General features: G+C 56.5%; 4 protein-coding genes across 4 annotated transcripts; all 4 read left to right on the top strand.

Annotated features, from left to right (window-relative positions):
* Window positions 1-1,385: 1,385 nt before the first annotated feature.
* On the top strand, window positions 1,386-7,013 carry LBRM_20_1950 (conserved hypothetical protein; the record flags this gene model as incomplete). The annotated part of the gene is made up of 1 exon (XM_001564426.2): window positions 1,386-7,013. One exon carries the CDS (start codon window positions 1,386-1,388, stop codon window positions 7,011-7,013), a length of 5,628 nt encoding a protein of 1,875 aa, XP_001564476.1.
* Window positions 7,014-8,851: 1,838 nt separating this feature from the next.
* On the top strand, window positions 8,852-9,418 carry LBRM_20_1940 (conserved hypothetical protein; the record flags this gene model as incomplete). Its single annotated transcript, XM_001564425.1, has 1 exon — window positions 8,852-9,418. The coding sequence occupies one exon, from the start codon at window positions 8,852-8,854 to the stop codon at window positions 9,416-9,418; it is 567 nt and encodes a 188-aa protein (XP_001564475.1).
* A 2,638-nt stretch (window positions 9,419-12,056) lies between these two features.
* Window positions 12,057-14,471, top strand: LBRM_20_1930 (DNAj-like protein; the record flags this gene model as incomplete). Its single annotated transcript, XM_001564424.1, has 1 exon — window positions 12,057-14,471. One exon carries the CDS (start codon window positions 12,057-12,059, stop codon window positions 14,469-14,471), a length of 2,415 nt encoding a protein of 804 aa, XP_001564474.1.
* A 2,587-nt stretch (window positions 14,472-17,058) lies between these two features.
* On the top strand, window positions 17,059-18,708 carry LBRM_20_1920 (putative dolichyl-P-Man:GDP-Man1GlcNAc2-PP-dolichyl alpha-1,3-mannosyltransferase; the record flags this gene model as incomplete). The annotated part of the gene is made up of 1 exon (XM_001564423.1): window positions 17,059-18,708. One exon carries the CDS (start codon window positions 17,059-17,061, stop codon window positions 18,706-18,708), a length of 1,650 nt encoding a protein of 549 aa, XP_001564473.1.
* Between the last annotated feature and the right edge of the window lie 76 nt (window positions 18,709-18,784).

Below are 18,784 nucleotides of genomic sequence, written 5' to 3'. Positions count from 1 at the left end.
AGTGATGCACCGGTGCTTGCCTGACATCGTCTTGGTATGATGCGGTTGTACTCCATGCATTAGGAGTGGGCCGAGGAGGACCAGGAAACGCGTGTGGCGGTGATGGTCGCCGCCTTTGGTGCCTTGCAGCAGTGGAACTCGCATGCGTGATCGACGAGGAGATCCTTAACGGTTCTGGGCTCTCCTCACGCACAATCTGCCTCATATGTTGTGCGACTTATTTTCGGATGTTGCGGTTCAAGGCACGCCGTACTTTTCTGTTCCAGCGTGTCCATTTCCTGCCATACAATACCCGAGCTCCACTCCACTCTAGGCCCTGCCACAGGCCTACTGCATGGTGCGAAGCAGCGGTGGCGGCCACGCACTACAGCAATGCGCCGACTCAGTCATCGGAGCCCACGGCCCCCTGCCTCAAACTCTACCCACCCACCCACCCGCCTTGCAGGTCGCCTCGCAGCCGCCCTCATCATGCCGGACGTCACGTGGTGCATCCCACGGGGTGACACTCGGTCTCCCCACGGGTAGGCACTGAGGGACGAGTGAGACGCGCTCGAGTCGCGCTGACACTGTGCCTATCACATGGATGGTACAGACGTGCTCGCTGCCGCAGGTCGCTGGGACGCAACGCCAACCAGGGCCTTGACGCCCATATCCGCAGCGACACACCGCGCTCACCTCCCCACATCGTGGAGGCTTGACCCTGTCAGCAGCAGAAACGGCTCGGCATTGGCAGGGAGAGAGAGAGAGGCTGCCCCGGCTTCCCTCACAGTGTGGGGGGTGCTGGACCCTGGGAACCAGGCACTGGGGCATCCGCACGTCGTCCGGAGGACAATCGCTTCCTCAATAGAAACGACAAGAAACAAATCAGCAGACTGAGTACGCTGGTGTTTCCTTTCTCTCCCTTCCACTCTTACTTCTCTCTCTGTCTTTGGCTGTCTTTCTTGGGCGGCGTTTCGTTGCACCTCCAACGGCCGCATCGGTGATACCGTGACGGTTGCTGCAGTGCTGCACGAAAGGGTTTTTTATTTTTATTTTTGCTAACGCCTTGAATGTGGCGGAGAGAGTTGCTTCTCGCACACTTCACACCACGCGGTGTAACTGCTTGCTCCGCTTACCCCTGTGCAGGTGTGCGTGGATCAGCTTTGATTGTTCTCCTTCTCCCCACCAACTGAAGCCGCGCCGGTCCGCTCGTAAAACGGCTCGAGGACCAACTCCCCGCAAAGCTGCCGAGCCATCAAGAAAAAGGTGCGCTCTGCTTTCACTTCCCCGCTCAACCCCGCTGAGCACACGAGGGTCTTTTTTGTCCAGTCTTTACTCTTTTTCAAGTTGTGTGTCCCGTGCGTTTAGTTCCCTTTACGGGACACCTCACTATCAGCAGCGAAAGGATGATGACGTCATCCTTGTTGGCGCAAGATCTGCACGCGGCACTGCCGGACGGCGGTGAGACAGAGAGGCAGATCGTGCTTATTCACGTCGATAACACTCTGCTGGCAATGCGCACAAAAAACCGAATCAACTATCACAGTGGTGCGGTGAACGGGAGGGACGCCAGCGACTCTGCTACGACTCAGAGGCTATTTGACCTGCAGCGACGTCTTTTCGCCGGGGCGGTGCCCGTGCCCGGCCGCATTTCGTCTTCGTCCCCTGTGCACCCCGCTCCGTCGTCGAAAAATTTTCCTGCTTGCGCCTTCTCCGCCGAAGCACTACCGGATCCCATGACGTTTGATCTACAGGACAACTACGCGACGTACTGCGAGGTGAGTGAGTGGGCGATTCTGAGCACCTTCGCAGCGGTGTGTCGCAGTCCGAGCACCTCGGCTGTTGTTACCGGGGTTGCCCTCACCGCTTTGATTGATATACTGGAGTTTCCCTGCGCATTTGTCTCCATAGATGGCGTCTACGCGGCGATCGAGGCCGCCTCCGAAACGCGAGCTGAGGTGCACGATAACGCTTCGCATGAGATGCTGCTCTCCCGCATCTTTAACGTCTACGCTGCTGCGCTGAATCACCCTGCAGCGGTGATGGCTGACGGCGACGTACACGTGCGGGCGCTTGGGCGCATGATCATGCTGGCCACGGACCCCGAGGCAAGTCAACTGCTGAAACGCACTGTGGAGAAGAGCATGCAGCTCATTGTAATGACGCTGTTTCGGCGGCTGCTGTATCTGCCAGCGGACGAAGCCGCACACGGGGCGTTAGTGGCGGCGGGCGTGAAAGTGCTGGGGTTCATCAGCCGCCTCATAAGTGGCGACATTGCTTGCTTCGACAGCGACGGCTGCGAGGTGGCGTCAACAGTGGCGTTTGGAAGCAGTGAGGGATCGGCGGGTGCCTCAGCGAGCGGTGGAAACAGTGCCGACAAGGCCTCACCTGTGGAGAACACTATTGCGCTGATTCAGCTGGAAGGACTCGCACTCGTGCAGGATTGTCTGCTGTTGTTGCAGCACTTCCTCAGCAAACCCTTGTGTGCACCACTGCTGGACACGGTGCAGAACCAGCTATGCCGCGCGCTCTTGATTGCCGGCGTCGGCACTAAGCGCACCATAGTACTAGCCCAGGCATTACGCGCCATCCACCTCGTCATCCAGGGCTCTTCGAAGCATTTGATTCCGCAGATATACAACTTCATCCGCGTGCTGCACCTTATCCCGCTGGAGGCCCTCACGAAAGAGCTTGCTGACGCTGGTGCGAGCCAGCAGGGATCCCCTGCAGACCCTAGTGGCTCTCCGAACACGGGCAGAGGTTCACGCAGCCTCGTCAGCAGCGCTTCCTCCGGCCTTGGCAACTCTGGTAGGCTCTCTGTGCCGCAGCTGCAGCGGATGCAGGAGCGACGCGACATCCTTCTCGGCAGCTTGGCCGAGTTTTGCAGCGACCCGCACTTTGGCCGATTCTGCTTCATCCACTACGACCTCTCGTGGCGGTACGCCTCGCTGCTGCCACAGCTTTCCCAGGTCTTGGCGGACCATGCTTACCCCGTCTTTCACGGGGACCCAGAGGAGGCGGCGACGGCAACTTGGATGCAGCGGCGGGGTGGCATGGCAAAAGACCGCAAGGCTGCTGTCCAACGGCGCCAGCAGGCTACTGTTGCTGCGGACTATCGCAGAGACCGACGCCAACTGAGCATGGCGGCTAGGCGTCTGTCGCGCAGCACCCAACAAACGGCGCTGGATGGAATGATGAACATGATGTTCGGCATAACGCTTCCAGTCATCGCGGCAGGCGCGTCGTCTTCGAGGCTCAGCGAGCCGGATGTCACCATGAGTGCAGGCACCGCCTCGCTGTCCTCCGCTGAGGTGAGCCACCTCCTTCAGCACGCGCAGAAGATGAAGGATGTGCTGAACCAGTTTGCAGCTCTCTTCGAGGAATCCCCGATAAAGAAAGGCATCCCGTTCCTACTCGAGCACGCCATTCGTGTACCTGCCGGCGCAGAGGAGGAAGGCTCCTTGAAGCACTGCACTAAGCTTGTTCTGGCTGAGCCGGCGGGCGGGCGGGAGCTCGGAGAGGCCCTGTACCGTCTCAGCATCGTGCTGAATAAGCGCGTGCTTGGCGACTACATCGGAGAGCAGGGCCGCAACAATCCAGAGGACGCCGGCGCTGCCGAGGATGCTACAAAGCCGCCTGCTCTCTTTTCTGTTCGCTTCTTCGAGAGGCAGCTTGACGGATTCATTCACCAGTTTGTGTTTCACAACAAGCCGCTGCTGGAGGCGATTCGAGAGATGGTGTACCTACTCTGTCTGCCCGGTGAGTCGCAGAAAATTGACCGAGTGATGGAGTCGTTTGCGCGGCACTGGTACCAGCAGAATGTGACCTACCGCGAGGATGGCACAGTAGTCAAGGACGAGACGATCAACCCCTTCCACAGCGAGTCCGGTGCCTTTGTCCTTTCCTTTGCCATTATTATGCTCAACACGGACCAGCACTCCGGCAAGGTGGCGCATCAGATGACAAAGGAGGACTTTGCAAGAATGAACCGCGGCATTGACGACGGCAAGGACATCCCCGCAGCCTATCTCGGCAGCGTCTACGATGATGTTCGTCAGCACGAAGTGGTGATGGCCGACATGATGGATCGCGGCTTCGCGAACAACACGACATGGAGGCTGGAGATGCAGCCCTGCGTGAGCTTCGTGCACCACGTACTGAGCACGAAGGCGGTGCTCAAGGGGGCGGAGGCGATGGAGGCGCTATCAAGCATATCGTCTCACGAGCCCAGTACTGCCGCTGCCGCCGCCGCCACGGTAAGTTCGACAGACGCGGCGGCGCGTGCCTGCGACACCAAGAGCGTCGTCCTTCAGACATTCGACTTGTTTCTTTTTCAGTCTCTCTGGAAACGAAGTTTGCTCGTGTTCGACGGCATGCTGGAGCTCGCTGTGGACGAGGTGTCACGGTCAATCGTGGCAACCGGTGCCACAGTTGCTCGCGCCGTCGAAGCGGCACAGCAGCAGCTACCGGCGGAGATGGCTACTCTGCAATCGAGCCTGCGCGGTGTCTGCGTGCTGGCGCGTGCTGCCCACGCGCTTGGTTTGCCGGCTGTGGCTGACCAGTGCTTTATAGGACTTCTGAAGTACGTCGTGTTGGACGACTTGACGAACGCTGAGGAGGAGGTGCGCACCCTTTACCACAGCGTTCCGAAGTTATTGTGCATGCGCGAGATCTTTGCGCTGTTTGTAGACCTCTACAGCAGTCTTGTGGACAGCTGGTTGCCACTGTCGCGCTTGATACTGGACATGCGGTTGATAGGGTTGTTCGTTGAGCCGGCTCAAGAGGTGGGGAGGAGGGGCAAGGCGAAGTTGTGTGGGACTGGTCGTGGCTACTCTGAGGCAGTGGAAGACAGCGCAGCGGAGGGGTCATTGTCGGCCCCAGCCGAGCCTCCCCACGCGCTGCTGGAGAACACCGGTATCTGCGCTGATGTTTTTGCACCACTCATGGCGGCCTCTGCCACTGAGAGCGCCGACGCGGAGCGGAAAGCGCCGAGTGAGCGTAGTTGGTTCTCTTCTCTGTTCAGAGGCAGTGGGGCGCCACAAGTGTCTGCGGTCCAGTTGTCTGAACTGCGAGATGCACAAGGGCGAATAGGCAGCTGCATCCCCAATATGCGAGAGATGCTGGCGATCCTGCAGCGGGTGGTAGCTGACTCACATGCTGGCCATCAGTTCGTTTACAGCCTCTCTGCCGTTTCTAGCATCGAGGAGGACGCCGCCGGCGGTGGCATCAGCGGTGGAAGTCCTGCGCCAGCAGAAGAGGAGGGAAAAAGGGGGAATGGACACACCAGCGGCCTGGATGAGGCGTCTGCCTATGCCGCGTCATACGAACTTGCTTTCATCTGTGCTGTTGTGGGTGGTGCCTCCACACCGACGGTGCTTCAACCAGAACACTTTGCTCCACTTACAACCCGCATTAACGGGCTGCTGCGGGAGGTGGACCTGCATCTCCACGACTCCCGTGCGAGCGACGGGGTGCGGGCCTACTGGTGCACCCTTGGCAACCGTGTTGTGTGCGCGTCGCTGCAGCTCATGGCGGTTCACTGGCGCGGCCAGCACGGCGCCGTTGCCATGGAGCAGCTGTGGGCGTGCTGGATGCGCGCCACTCCTTCCATCTTCGCCCTCGTGGTGGCTCAGCCTGTCGCAGCGTTTCTCTACGACCAAGTCGTCGGAGTGGGTGACACTGAGAACAGCGCTGGCACAGGAGAGGGGGAGAGGGATGCAATGCAGCCGTGGGCGTGTGGCAGCGAAGTACTTGTTCTCCTTGCACCCTTCGCGGTACACGCCACCGCCGTCTCTGATGTGGCGGTGCAGCGCCAGATTGGCTCTCTTCTTCTGCATGTGGTGCAGCAGCGTCTCTACAGCGTGGCGGACGACACCGAGAGCATTGTGTCACTTTGTCTGTCGTTCAGTGTGTGGGTACGGCACAGCCGTGCCGCAGGGTCAAACGCGGCTGCCGGTGACACACCAGAGAACAGTGCGACGCCAAACACAACATCGAAGTGCGGGTCAGCCGCCGCCACAACCCTTCCAAGCGGCGCCAGCGTGTTGGAGGTGCTCACCCTGTGTGGGCGAAACGTGCTCCTGGACAACACGGACGCGGCAGCCGCTGGGGCTGGCGGGAAAAGAGGTGAATGGTGCAACCTTTGGGTGCTTGTGCTTCGAAGTCTTGGCGCGCTGGTCCTCTGCAGTCCTGACGCACGTGACAGCAGCGAGGCGATCTTTTGTCTGCAGCGCGCGTTGTTAGACTCGGAAGCCCACAGTCTTCCCTTCTCTGCGGTTGTGGCTGTGTATGAGGACATCCTCATCCCTCTGACAGAGCGTCTGTGCGTACCAAACGCCAGAGTGCAGACTGGCCTGCGGTGGGCCGGCGGGAATAAGGTGGCTTTGGGCGAAAAGAGCGGAGCCGCCTCGAGTTTCAGCCGAGGGGTCCTTGGCGGCTTCTTCCGCTCACTCCTGTCGCCAGCGTCACCGGAGTGTGGTGAGCACGGTGCACCGACCACTTCTGTGGCCGGCACCTCAGCTACGTCGCGGCAGTCTACACTGTCGACGCTTGTATTCACTGAAGTGAAGTGTCGATTGCTGAGTTTGGTGCCTAAAGTATTGCTACGGTACACTGCCGCGCTGGCGACGCAGCCGGATTTGCTGGTGTCTTTGTGGAGGCAGGTTCTGGGCACCTTGTATGCGGTGTACAGTGCTTACCTGGTCATAGAGGATGCTGCCAGAGATGACATGGGTGGCAGCATCCCCTCCCATGATGATGCGATGCTGGTGCAGGAGGCGGTGGAGGAGACGGTGAAGAATATGATCTACGTGGTCGTCTCCACCTGGAACGGATCGTCGTCGTCGATAGTGAGTGGTGCCGCTGGTACCGAGCAGAGGCACGCAGAGGCATTCTGGGTAGCGATTGTGCAACTCTTGCAGCCTTTCGCGTTCTCGGCACCGCTGATTGATTTCATGGTTCAGGCTGGTCTTGCGCGGATAGAGGCCGCTGCTGATGCTGCTACCGCACTGGGGACTGTTGCATCAGCTGGGTGAGTCTTTTTTGCTCTCTCTCGTGCACTCGGTGCTTCTACGCACGGAGGACGAGATCGCAATTTCATGGTACTGCGGGTGACTGAGAGTGAGTTCTACGGAGGCAGTGGCGGAGGACAGAAAGGAAAGGGGCAAAGAACAAGAGCAAGGCACGGAGCGCAGCGGTGAAATTGAAAAGGCTGAGAGCGCCAGCTGAGATGCCAACGCACGAGACTGAGTTGCTTCTCTTCTTTGCTCCACCGTTTTGTTTTCGTCTTCTACTGGGCTTCAAATGTGCAACTATTGACACCACCCTGGGGACGGCAACGTGTGAGTGTGCCTGAGAGTACTCTGTTGCTTCGACCGCTTCTTTTTTTTTTTTGCTCTTGCCAGCTCTGTTGTCATGGATGCGCGACTCGCCGTACAGCGTCATTTCTGCGCCAAGGTGGTGTTCCTCTGTGTACCTGCTTGTGACGGCCCTTGAATCTCTTGCCTCATGACGCCTTAATGGTTCATCAAGCGTGTCCACACCAGCGTGCTTGCGGTCGCATTACTCATTCGCTTCTTATATATTTCCTCCATGTGCTTTTACTTCGACTTCTCCTACTTTTAGAGCCGACGCTGTAGCTGAACGGCGTGGGAGTTGCATCACACACAAAAAACTGCAGAGCACACAAAAGGCACCTCTCGGCGTGAAACAGGAAGCAAGCATGCGAAAGATATGTACACCGTAAGAGCTGTTTCGCTTCCCTCACTGGCAGGCGAGAGTTCACCGTAGCTCTACCGTGGCGCCACGCTAGCAGAGAAGCACACGCGAAAGAAAGGGGAAAAATACAGCAAAAACAGCAGTGGGTGCCTTTTCGTCGAGCTTACTTCAGCTGTAGAGCACATCTAGAGAAGGAGCACCGCTCAGCAACATCTCTGAATGAGGACGTGTCTGCATGACCGGCAGTGGTATTTGTATCTCTCTCTCTGTCTGACGCGCCTTTGCTTGCGTGGACATCCCCCCTACTCTCTTTTTTTTCCGCTCCCCCCCCTATCTTTACCTAGAACGCCATCAGAGTGTCTACCACACGCCGCGCTCATCTTGCATTTTTCCCCTTTCCCTCGTTCTCTTTCCTTTGTTGGCGTGCGTTCGAGCTCCTCCACAGCAGCAAGGTAGAGAGAAGGCCAGGAGGGAGAGAGAACCAAAAGGAAGAAAGTACACGAGAAACAAACGCGCATAGGTAGAGAGTGGGAAAAAAAAACAGGATCAAAGACGGGTGGCATTCGCTCCTACTCAGCGCATCTCTTCCGTGCCTTTGGGCTCACGAGTTCTCACTTCCTTACTCCGTTGAAGGAAGTGAGTGCGTGTGCGTGCGTGTGTGTGTGTGTGTGTGTGTGTGTGGAGCTGCCTCCAGCACTGCTGTCACTTTTTCTGTTTTCTGCGTGCCCTTGTCTTGTCTCTCCTCTCTCGCGGCTCCTCTTCCCTTCAACTTTGTGTGTAGACACGTGCGTGACGGGAGCAGCGTCTCTTTTGGAGCAGCCGCACGAAGAAAAAAACGAGGCGCTCTCACACCGATTCACTGCACATTGGCGCGCCTTTTTGCTGTTCTGAGCAGTTCTCTAGCCGCCGTCTTTTTCTTTGCTTGTTCCTTGCTTGCTGGTCTGTTCGCCGACCCTCTTCGCTCTTCTCTTGAAAGCACCCTACGTACCGGCACGTACATCTTTGTCTGATGCGCGCTTTCGTTGTCGTTGCTGTTGGTTTATGTGTTGTTTGCACTGACGCATCTTTTGCGTAACGACCCACGCGCACCCACGAGTAATTCCGCATCGCATCATTTCGCCATCGCTTTTGCCAACAACGGCAACCCCAAAGGACGATGTCGTTCTGCATTGAGAAGCAGCCGGCGCGGAACTCCTCCTTCCCCACCCCTGGAGAGTCCTATCTTATTCTTGCTTCGAGCGCCTCTCTGCGCAAGCACCTTACAGACAGCTACTGGTGTGAGGCGATGGAGCAGGTGTGCGCCGGCAAGCTCGAGGGCATCGCGGTTCGTTACACTGGCGAGAATCTTGTAATGGTTCAGTTCCGTCCCACCAACCTCTCCCCTGCTGGGTATCGCTATCCCCTCTTCATGTCCATCCCTATCGAGTTTTTGGTACCGGTGGCGGAGAGCGCCTTCACTATTCCAGCAACAGCAGATCTGCAGGGCAGCTTCGGCACGGCGACAACGAGCAGCTTTCACTCCCAGTCGAGCAGCGAGGACCGCTCCCCAACACATGGGTCAACGCTGCCGAGGTTGTGTGTTGTGTGCGGTCGCTTCAACGTTCCTGGCATGACTCACCGCGCCCACGGGTGGAAATGTAAGGAATGCAAGGGAACGAAATCCGATAATCGTCTGCGGAAGGAGGCGCAGAAGCTGCGTAAACGCATGAGGACACACTCATAGCAGCACTGCTTTTATTTCTATTATTTAGTGTTACTTACTTAGACTAGCATCCTGCTGCTCGCTTCCTTTACTGTGCATGCTGCTTCTCTCTCTTACTCTCTTTCTCTCTCTCTGTCTTCCCCTTTTTCTTCAAGTATGGATGCCTTTTGTGTCTTGGTTGCTTCGTTTTGAGCTAACTTGTAGTGCCAGAGAATATCTACTCGCTTATGTGCTAATGCGCTTAGGGAGCATGTGTACACGCACTGTTTTGCCTCTTCCAATCCACTCCTGACGCACATCGGTATGCTACTGATGCATGGTTGAATGCAATATTCCCTCACATGTTCGTTTTGACTTCAGTTTCTTCTTTTTTTTTTTGCTCTCGCGCTCCTTCGGAGTGAAGCACGCGTGCGCCCAGTAGCGCCATGTGTGGGTGACTGTGTGTTCCGTTAATCCATACCTCTCTGTGTGTGTGTCTGTGCTGGAGAGCAAATGGGGGTATGAGGGTGGAGTGTGCACATCTTTATAGGATGTTGTTTGTTTGTTTCTTTGTGTCGGTGAGTCTGGGGAAGTTGGATGAACGATGAAGGCCTTCCTGCCGATGATGTACCTCCTAGACTCTGGGGTTGTTCTACGCGCACTTCAGTTTGTGCGTCTGTACCACAAATTCCGAGACTCACGCTTGTGTATAAGTGTATGAAGAAAGTACACACCCCCAAAAGAGAATGCTGAACTGAAGCCGAGAAGAGGCGAAGAATGCTTGGTAGCAAGCTGAACCCAAGTGGGAGCGAAAGAGAGGGGTGGAGAGGCTGAGCGTAGAAAATAGCAGTGCCTCTTTTTGTGGGGGGCGAGTACTGCTTCCTGTGCTTCTCGTTCACTCGACTGCGCAGCGCCCTTTGCATGCGGCACGAAAGTCACCAACGTTCCGCTTGCGTGCTGCACGCTGAGGAAGCACGACACTCCTTGGACATGTGAAAGAAACGCAAGCGGGGGGGGGGGGGTAGCTCTACCAACGGCTTCCCTCTTTCTATCGCACGGTGCCTATGTGTCTACCACTGCTTCCTATTCTGCATTCTTCCCATTCTTCCTGCTCGGATATTTCACGCGCACCGATCTCGCGTCAATAAACAGTCCCTCTTCATCGCTTTGTCGTTAGCACTGAACGGCATTCCATCGCGAATTTGTATCTCTCGCTTTGTGTGCCTGCTTGCACCGGGGGGCAATAGTCCCGCGCCTCCTTTTTTTCTTCTCTGAGAGCCCTCTTTTCACAGCGAGGGGAAGCAACCCGTGGCCGCGTATCTGTCTTCTGCCTCTGCGGTGCTTGCGCCGAGCAGCCGCTCTTTTTTTTCTTCTCTGTTCCTGATTGCCATCTTGCAGACGTGGAGGGACGGGGTGCTCGGGTTGCCTCTCACCACCTTCCTCATCCTTCAGACACAGCTTCCTCTTGTTTGTTTGTGCGGCTTGGCTCTTGTGTTGCGCACTCTCTGCTTCTGACCTGTGCCACACCGAATACCAAATTACCGCTCCGTAATTTCCTTGGCTCCCTCTCAGACTCGCACCATCTCTCCTGTTTTACGCTCTTCTTTCTCTTAGAGACGCCGACTGCCGTCGGTATCAACCGCAGCTGCACTCCCGCCATACCTTGCTTGCTGTCCTGTGCTGTGCGCCTTGTTCAGATCGCTTCTACCTCTCTCACGCACCCCTCCACCCACCCAAACACACACACACACATACACAGAAGCAAACATCTACTTTTCCCCTCTCTGTCTTTCCCCCAGACGTCTTGTCTCCGCAACGGATTGCCCCAAAATTATTCCCCAACGTTGTGTGTACCTCACCAGTGTATATATACATCCATATATACACATACACCATCTCTTTTTGCGTGTGCGTGTGTCTCGTCTTCCCCCCTCTCTCTGTCTGTCTCTGCAGCGCAGCACACAGCGTGCACATTCTCTCTTTCACCGCACCCTTGGCCATTTACGTTTTTTTTTTTTCCGCCACGCCCCTTTTTTCGTTCTTGTGTTTGCCTAGCGGTGATTGATTGTCTCGAGTCCCCTTAGTTGTGCTTGCTGCCTGTGCTTTACTCGCTCTGTGCACTTTCTCTTTCCTTGCGTAGACTTGTGCGAGCGCAAAGGGTTGTGAAGTGTCCTCTGTCGACGACGGCGCACGCAGTCTCTTCTCTTGTCGCGCACCTTGTGGGGTTTGCACAGTCGGCTGCTCTCATGTGAGTGACACACAAGCCCACACCCACTCTTCTCCCCCCCCTTCGTCACAAGGCTCTCAGACGCACACGTAGAAAGGAAGCGCCAGGTTTTCTTCCGACACCCCCTTCCCACTTTCGGTGGCCTTCATAGATCGAAAAAAAAAAGGTGAGTGCCAGGGAGCACAGGCCATCTTAAGCCTGAGGCGTGTGGCATACGCTCACATTTGACTTTCTCTGTGTGCCCTCCTCCTCCATTCAGAAAGAATACAATATCAAGACGGCATCAGCAAAACTCTGACCGCGCCAGATATCATTTTTGCTGGTGAATTCACCTCCCCCCCCCCCCCGCAGAAGCGAACAGGGCAAAGTGAAAGGCACAACGTACGCCTCTGTATAGCTGTTCACCTGCTCCCAATCGGTTCCCTTCACCCACCGGTCGAAAACGTGCGTGGTATGAGTGCTGCACTTGAAATGGAGACGGAGGTGATCTCTTCATCAGCCTCCTCCTCGCCTGGGATGGTTGAGCCGACCAGCGACTCGCGCGGCGCCGGCACCGGTGCGGGGGACCGCTCGCCAGAGCTGTCGCTGAACACGACAACCACCAACGCGAGCTTCCCGGCCGGACCGAACAACCTCAACGTCAACAAGGTCAGTGGCGTGCGAGCTAGCATGACTGACAAGCTACACGGCGGAAGTCCAGTCAATTACGGTGGCAACGGTGTAACAGCTCGATTCGCGGACCCAAAAGACGAGAACGGATTCGGCGTTTTCAGCCGCCGCCCGACCGGCACCAGTGCTGCCGCGGCGGGATCTTCACAACAACAACCGAGCCCTATACCTACCTTTGCGCCACACGCCGGCAACGGCGGCGGGGTCAGCAGCGGACACGTGACGCGCAGTACGGCAAATGCGAGCGGTGCCAGCAATACGCACCCAGCGGTGGTGGAATTTTCCAAGAGCCTCTCCGAGAAGCATCTTAAGTGCACTTTGTGTGGCAAGGTCGCGTTAGATCTCGTGCTCATCGCGACACAGGTGTCGATGGCGTGCCGACGTTGTGCGCTAGCCGTGCCAGGGACCCACATCACAGAGCTGCCACGCCCGCTGAGAGAGGTGATGCGAGTGATCAAGGCTGCAGCCGGAATGCCTGAACCAACCGACGACTTCGTTGGCGACCGCCGTATTCTGCGCGCGAAGAGACCAGGTCAAGTCAGCGCCACGCAGCCAAACAGCAACGCATCGGGTGTGAAAGAGGAAGCGGAGTCTGTCGCTTCACCCAGCTCGCTGGCTGCTGCTGCGGCGGCGGCGTCAGTGCAGACAGTCTTAGTAGAGTTGATGGATGCCGAGACGGCCGAGCGCCACCAAATCAGTGCAACGGAGTCTTCCAGCCGCGCTGAGATTATGGCGCGCAAGAGCGCTGGTAGCGCTGTACGAACCTCCTCGGCGACGACTGCAGGGACACCTAACGGCACCACGAGCCGGCAGTACAAACTGGAGGCAGATCGAAAGTACGAGAACGCGGAATACATCGCTGCGTTAGAGCTGTACACCAAGGCGATCAAGATGCAGCCGACCGATCATCAGTCGAACGTCAAGTTCCTCTACGGAAACCGTAGTGCTGCCCACTACATGGCGCAACGATACAACGAATGCATTGAGGACTGCCTTGAGGTTGTACGTCTGGATCCGAGCAGCGTGAAAATGCTGTCACGCGCCGCTCGCTCTGCGTGCACCATGGGAGATCTGAAACGTGCTGTGGAGATCATGGAAAGCACGCCGAAGGATCGCATGACTGGCGACATGGAGGCGGAGCTTGCCCGATACCGAAGTGGCCTCGAGGCGTACCGCCACGCCGAGCGCTGCTTCGGCACCTCGGAAGGCGACGAGCAGTACCGGATGCTGGTTGCTCAGTTCAGTGATACCGTGCCGTTCCGTGTTCGGAGTGCTGAGTCGCTGCGCGAGCAACGCCAATACATGCGCGCCGTAGAGGTGCTGGAGGCACTCTCGTACTCCACGCGCACCCCGGCCGCGTGCCGCATCATGAGCGAGTGCCTCTACCTCTCCGGCTTTGAGTACTTTGAGCGAGCGCGGAAATGTGTCGTGGACGCGGCCCAGCTGGACGACGCCTGCAACGAGCTTCTGAAGAAGATTGATGCTGTTGACGACGGCAAGCAGAAGGGCAACGCAAACTTCAACAAGAAGAGTTACGGCCCGGCGGCCGAGTACTACACGATCGCCATCCAGGCCGCAGCTGACAATGATCAAGTGCTGCGCGTGCTCTACTGCAACCGAGCTGCCGCGTTCAAGGAGTTGGGCCGCTACCGGGAGGGCGTCGAGGACTGCACCAAGACGTTGCTGATTGACAAGGAGTTCTACAAGGCGTATGCACGCCGTGCGCGCTGCCACGAGCACCTTGGCGATCACTTTGCCGCAGTGCGGGACTTCAAGAAGGCGATGGAGTACGACAGCACCGACCGCGAGCTGGCCCGGGAGCTGAGAGCAGCCGAGCAGAACCTGGCCAAGGAGGCGGAGAGGGAAAAGGACTATTATTTTCAATTAGGCGTCTCTCGCACCGCCACCGAGCGGGAGATCAAGCTCAAGTACCGCGAGCTCTCGCTGCGGTGGCACCCGGACAAGTGCATTGGCCTGGACGAGGTTGAGCGCGAGCGGGCGGAGCATAAGTTCAAGATTATCAGTGAAGCGCACGCCACCTTGGTAGACAGCGTCAAGAGGCGTGAGTACGACACAAAGCTAGATCGTGAGCGTTTCTCCCGCCCTGGTGGGTTCAGTTTTTCTGCCACATACAGTGGAAGCGGCTCGAACGACTACTACCGCGGTCGTCACCGCGCCGGTGGCAACGGCTTTTGGTAGATTCCCACACAGAGTTGCCGATATACGAGGAGGGCAGTGTGCAGTGGCGCCTCTGTTGCCTAACCTCCCTTTACTGCTGTTGACGGCCATGCTGATGGTGGTGTGAAGCACGAAAAAAGGGCCGAGTCTCTCGCTCTCTTTTGCCATGACGGATTCGTTTCTGCTCTTCCATTTTTTCTTTTCTTGGTTGTTTTGTTTTGTACGCACCGTTCTTGTCGATCACGAAGCCCCGCTTGCTGTGTCTGCCTCTCATCGCCACCTCCGTGTTTTTTCTTGATCTCTTTCTCGCGCTCTTTCCTCCAGCGATGTGTACGCGGTTCCGTCTCTGTCCTGTGCTGCATAATGTCTCCGTTACCGGATTCCTCGTGTTGTTCTTCCTCTTCCAGTGGGCCCTTCTTTTAACTGCGCGCCGTACGTTAGACTTTGGTACCGGGCGTGAAGTTTGTTGATTCGTCTCTGGGTCGTTCGTGTGTTGCAGTGCGTGTGTGTGTGTGTGGCTGTGCACACTCGGGAGACTGCTTGTGCATTCACGAGCACCCCGGCATAGGACTTGTCGGTGGCCTTTTTCCTTCCTTTTCGTTTGTCTGTTGAGGTGTTGTTGCGCTCACTCTTCGTGTTCTTTCCTATCCCTCGTTTTTGTAATTAGAGAAGACCTACTTTGTTCCCATTTCGTCTACCCTTTCCCCACACTTTCGCTTTCTTTTCACTTCCCTTCGTTCTCTCTTTTCCTCCCTTGGGGTTTTCTCTTTTACTCGTCCGCACGCACACTCCCTCTATCTCGTGATTTCCTTCGTCTGCTCCGGGAACGTGGGCATGCATACTGGTGTCTCTCTCTCTGTGTGCTGCCAGTGGATTGTTGAGGTCTCTGTCTCTGCGCGCCGGCGAAATCTGAAGGCAGAATGTGTCACTCTCTCTTTTGCTTCGCTTCTTTCCCTCGGTGTCGTGACCTCTCTTCCGTGGTGCGCCACTCTCTCTCTCTCTGTCTGGGTATGACTGTATGTATGTATGTGTCTGTCTGTGTGTGTGTGTGTATCTCTGTGTGTATGCTGCGCATTGAGAGAGAGAGAGAGGGGGGGGGTCGGACATATATTTAGGGAGTCGTTGCTCTATTATTATTATTACGTTTGCTTTGCTATGTGTGTTTGTGCTTTTGGTTTCCTGCCTGCACGTGTGTTTGATGTTATTCTCATCGCCTTTCTTCTTCGTTGTTCTCTCTCGTTTGTTGTTGGTTTTTATTTCTCTTTGGTTTTGACACTGTCCTCATCATCCTATCTCACTGACTCGTCCGTCATTTTCCCCCTCTTTCACCCCCTTTCACCCCATCTTTCGATCTTCCTCAAAGGTATGCCCTGCCATCCTGGCTTCTGCCCATTTCTGCTTCCTCGTTCTCGGTGTTCTCTTTTGGACTCTATGTGCATGCGCAGAAGCAAGGGCTAGTATGGCGTGACTAGCATGAGGCACTTGTGATGGGCTGCAAGGTGAGTGCTGGTGGTGACTCGTAAAGTGTGGATCTGAGAGCGAAGGAAAGGCGACGAGAATACTGCAGCTAAAGAGGGGTCACAGCTGACTGTTATGTCCGGTGGCTGCGAAGGGAAGCACACGTTTGGACTGTGTGTGTACGAACTCGAGTCGTCCGTCAGCGTGCTTCTTTACACCGTAAGCAGCGCACCTCCTTGTTCCAAGCATCCCCTCCCCTAGTGGGCGAATGCGCATCTTGGGAAATTACCGTGCAATTTCTTCCGGGCTCAACGTCAGCCTATGCGAAGCAACAATGAAATATGAAACTTTTGTTGCGCGTGCCGGAACGCACGACAACGCTATTCCGGGACGCCACTCACTGAAGTCAGAGTAGATTACGAGGTAGCGCGTTCCAACGACACCACACCACAACCACGTGTCCATCTGCTTGCCAGATATGTGACGGCCTCCACGCACCCCTTTTCGGTGGATAGCCGCGCAAGCCATCACTGTTTCTTCATGCCGCTCGCCCTCTGCACCTCCTGCCCCTTCTCTCCCTTTTTTTGTTCGTCTGCCCCAGCCGTCTTTTCGGCAACAACTGCAGTTGTGTAATTGCGGGAAGTTTTTCGTTTTTCTGGCCCCCTCTCTCTCTCTCTCTGGGCCCCTCCGGTTGTCTACCTTTTTTTGCACCCTCTTCCCTTATTCAATCCTCTACCTCCGCTCACTTGAATAGAAGAAATTCGCGTATTCAAGATAGCGTGATTCGTGCAGGAAGGAGCTCGCTTTGTATGGATTTATTTTCACCGTCTGCGTGGCGTTGTCGTCGTCGCTGTTGCAGCTGTCTATTATATCATTCTGGTCTGCGGATCTTTTGCGCCCATCACCCTCTCTCCTTTCGGTGACACCACTCACCTCCTGTCAATCGCATCGTGTGCGGCTGTTCTTCTCCCTTTTCCTACTCACCATCTGTTTCTCTCTTTCTCTCCTGCTTCCGCGTCCCAGTCTTCGCCCATCAGCTTTTTTCTCTTTCAAACTACCTTTTTCTTCATCTAGGCATATACATGTGTATTTCTCTCTTATAACGTCCAAAAAAGGGCAAGTAGATACGCCCACGCCCGCAAAAATAAAGATGCAGCTGGTGTTGCTAGGCTTCCTCTACGCCTTTGGGGCAGCGTGTCTCGTGAACTTCTTCATGATGCGCGTGCGCATCCGGGCCACGGAGATGTGCACTCAACGTCAGAAGAAGGTCGTTGAGGCTTACCAAAAGCTTTACGGGTCGTTGAGTAGTCCTGCGACGGAGAAGGAAGGCGAGGGGGACGCGCCTGGGCTCGATGCGTCAGCTGACCCGCTGTCCATGGAGCCGCTGCGCGTGGTCTTTCTTCACCCCGACCTCGGTATTGGTGGCGCGGAACGACTGATCATCGATGCTGCTGTTGGACTTCAGAAGCACCAATCCATCCGCCTCGTTGAGGTGGTCATCGTCACGAATCACCACGACCGCAGTCGAGCCTTCAAGGAGACGACAGACGGCACGGTGCGCATTGTGGTGTGCGGTAGCAAGCTGCCTGCTAGTATCTTCGGTCGTGCAAAGGTGCTGTGCGCCACAATTCGCATGGGCTTCGCCGCCTTCGCGGTATGCTGGACTTTCCCGAACATAGACTGCTTCGTTGTAGATCAGGTGGCCGCAGCGATGCCGATTCTCAACTTTTGCTCCGGTAAGACACCGATACTCTTCTACAGCCACTTCCCTGATCAGCTCTGTGACCCGAATCGCAATCCCGACGGGACCTTTAAAGGCGCCGTCTTGGGTGCCGGTCCGTGGCACAAGACCTACCGCGGACTCTTCGACCAAGTGGAGGCCTCTTCCATGAACTTTGCAACGAGCATCGTGTGCAACTCAAAGTTTTCGCGCCAGGTGTGCATCGACACGTTCCCAAAGCTGGCCGACAAGATTAATGAGGAGACTGATATCTTTTACCCGCCAGTGGAGATGAAGGTGCACGGGGTGTCAGAGAGTGCTCTCTCAGAGTCCGCAGCTTTGCGCGAGCTTAAGGAGGCCGTGAGGGGCTCCGTTACTTTTGTCTCCATCAACCGCTACGAGCGCAAGAAAAATATTGAACTCGCCGTTGAGGCCTTCGCGCTCCTGCTGTCGATGGACGAGTTCAAGAGCGCAGAGGGCAAGAAGCCGCTGATGCTGGTCGTCGCCGGCGGCTACGATCCTCGGTTGGAGGAGAACGTGCAGTACGCCGACGAGCTCGCCGCCCTGGCGACAGCGAAGCTGCGAATTCCAGCATCTCAGGTGCGCTACCTGAAGAACATTAGCGACGATGAGAAGACCGTACTACTGACTGAGATGCGAGCACTCGTGTACACGCCCTCTCGTGAGCACTTTGGCATTGTGCCGGTGGAGGCGATGGCGCACTCGAAGCCGGTTGTCGCCATCGCCAATGGTGGCCCGTGCGAAAGCGTCGGCAACGTGGAGCTGGAGGACCCATCGCAGTGCGGCGGACTTCTGTCTTCGCCAGAGCCAGCGACGTTTGCGGAGAAGATGGCACGCTTTGCGCGTGACTCAGTCTACGCAGCTCAGGTCGGTGCACAAGGTCGCGCCCGCGTCCTGGAGAGGTTCAGCATGAAGACCTTCAGCACACAGCTAGTGAAACGCCTTGTGCGCCTGCGGTGTGAGGCGGACAAGAAATTGTTGGCTGAGAGCATCGAGTTTGCCAAGAAGGAGGCCGCCTCCAAGGTCAGCAAACCTTCGCCAAAGGTGAAGACTGCCTAAGTCAAGGACGGAAGTAATGCAGGCGCTGATGACGCCCACGCGTGTTGCGCTCGGAGGGGAGAGGGGTCATTGGGGT

This window comes from Leishmania braziliensis, assembly GCF_000002845.2.
Source record: "Leishmania braziliensis MHOM/BR/75/M2904 contig, possible fusion of chromosomes 20 and 34".
In the NCBI taxonomy this organism is placed as follows: Eukaryota; Euglenozoa; class Kinetoplastea; order Trypanosomatida; family Trypanosomatidae; genus Leishmania; species Leishmania braziliensis.
Note: the sequence above shows the minus strand (reverse complement) of the source record. Positions and strands in the feature narration are given on the sequence as shown.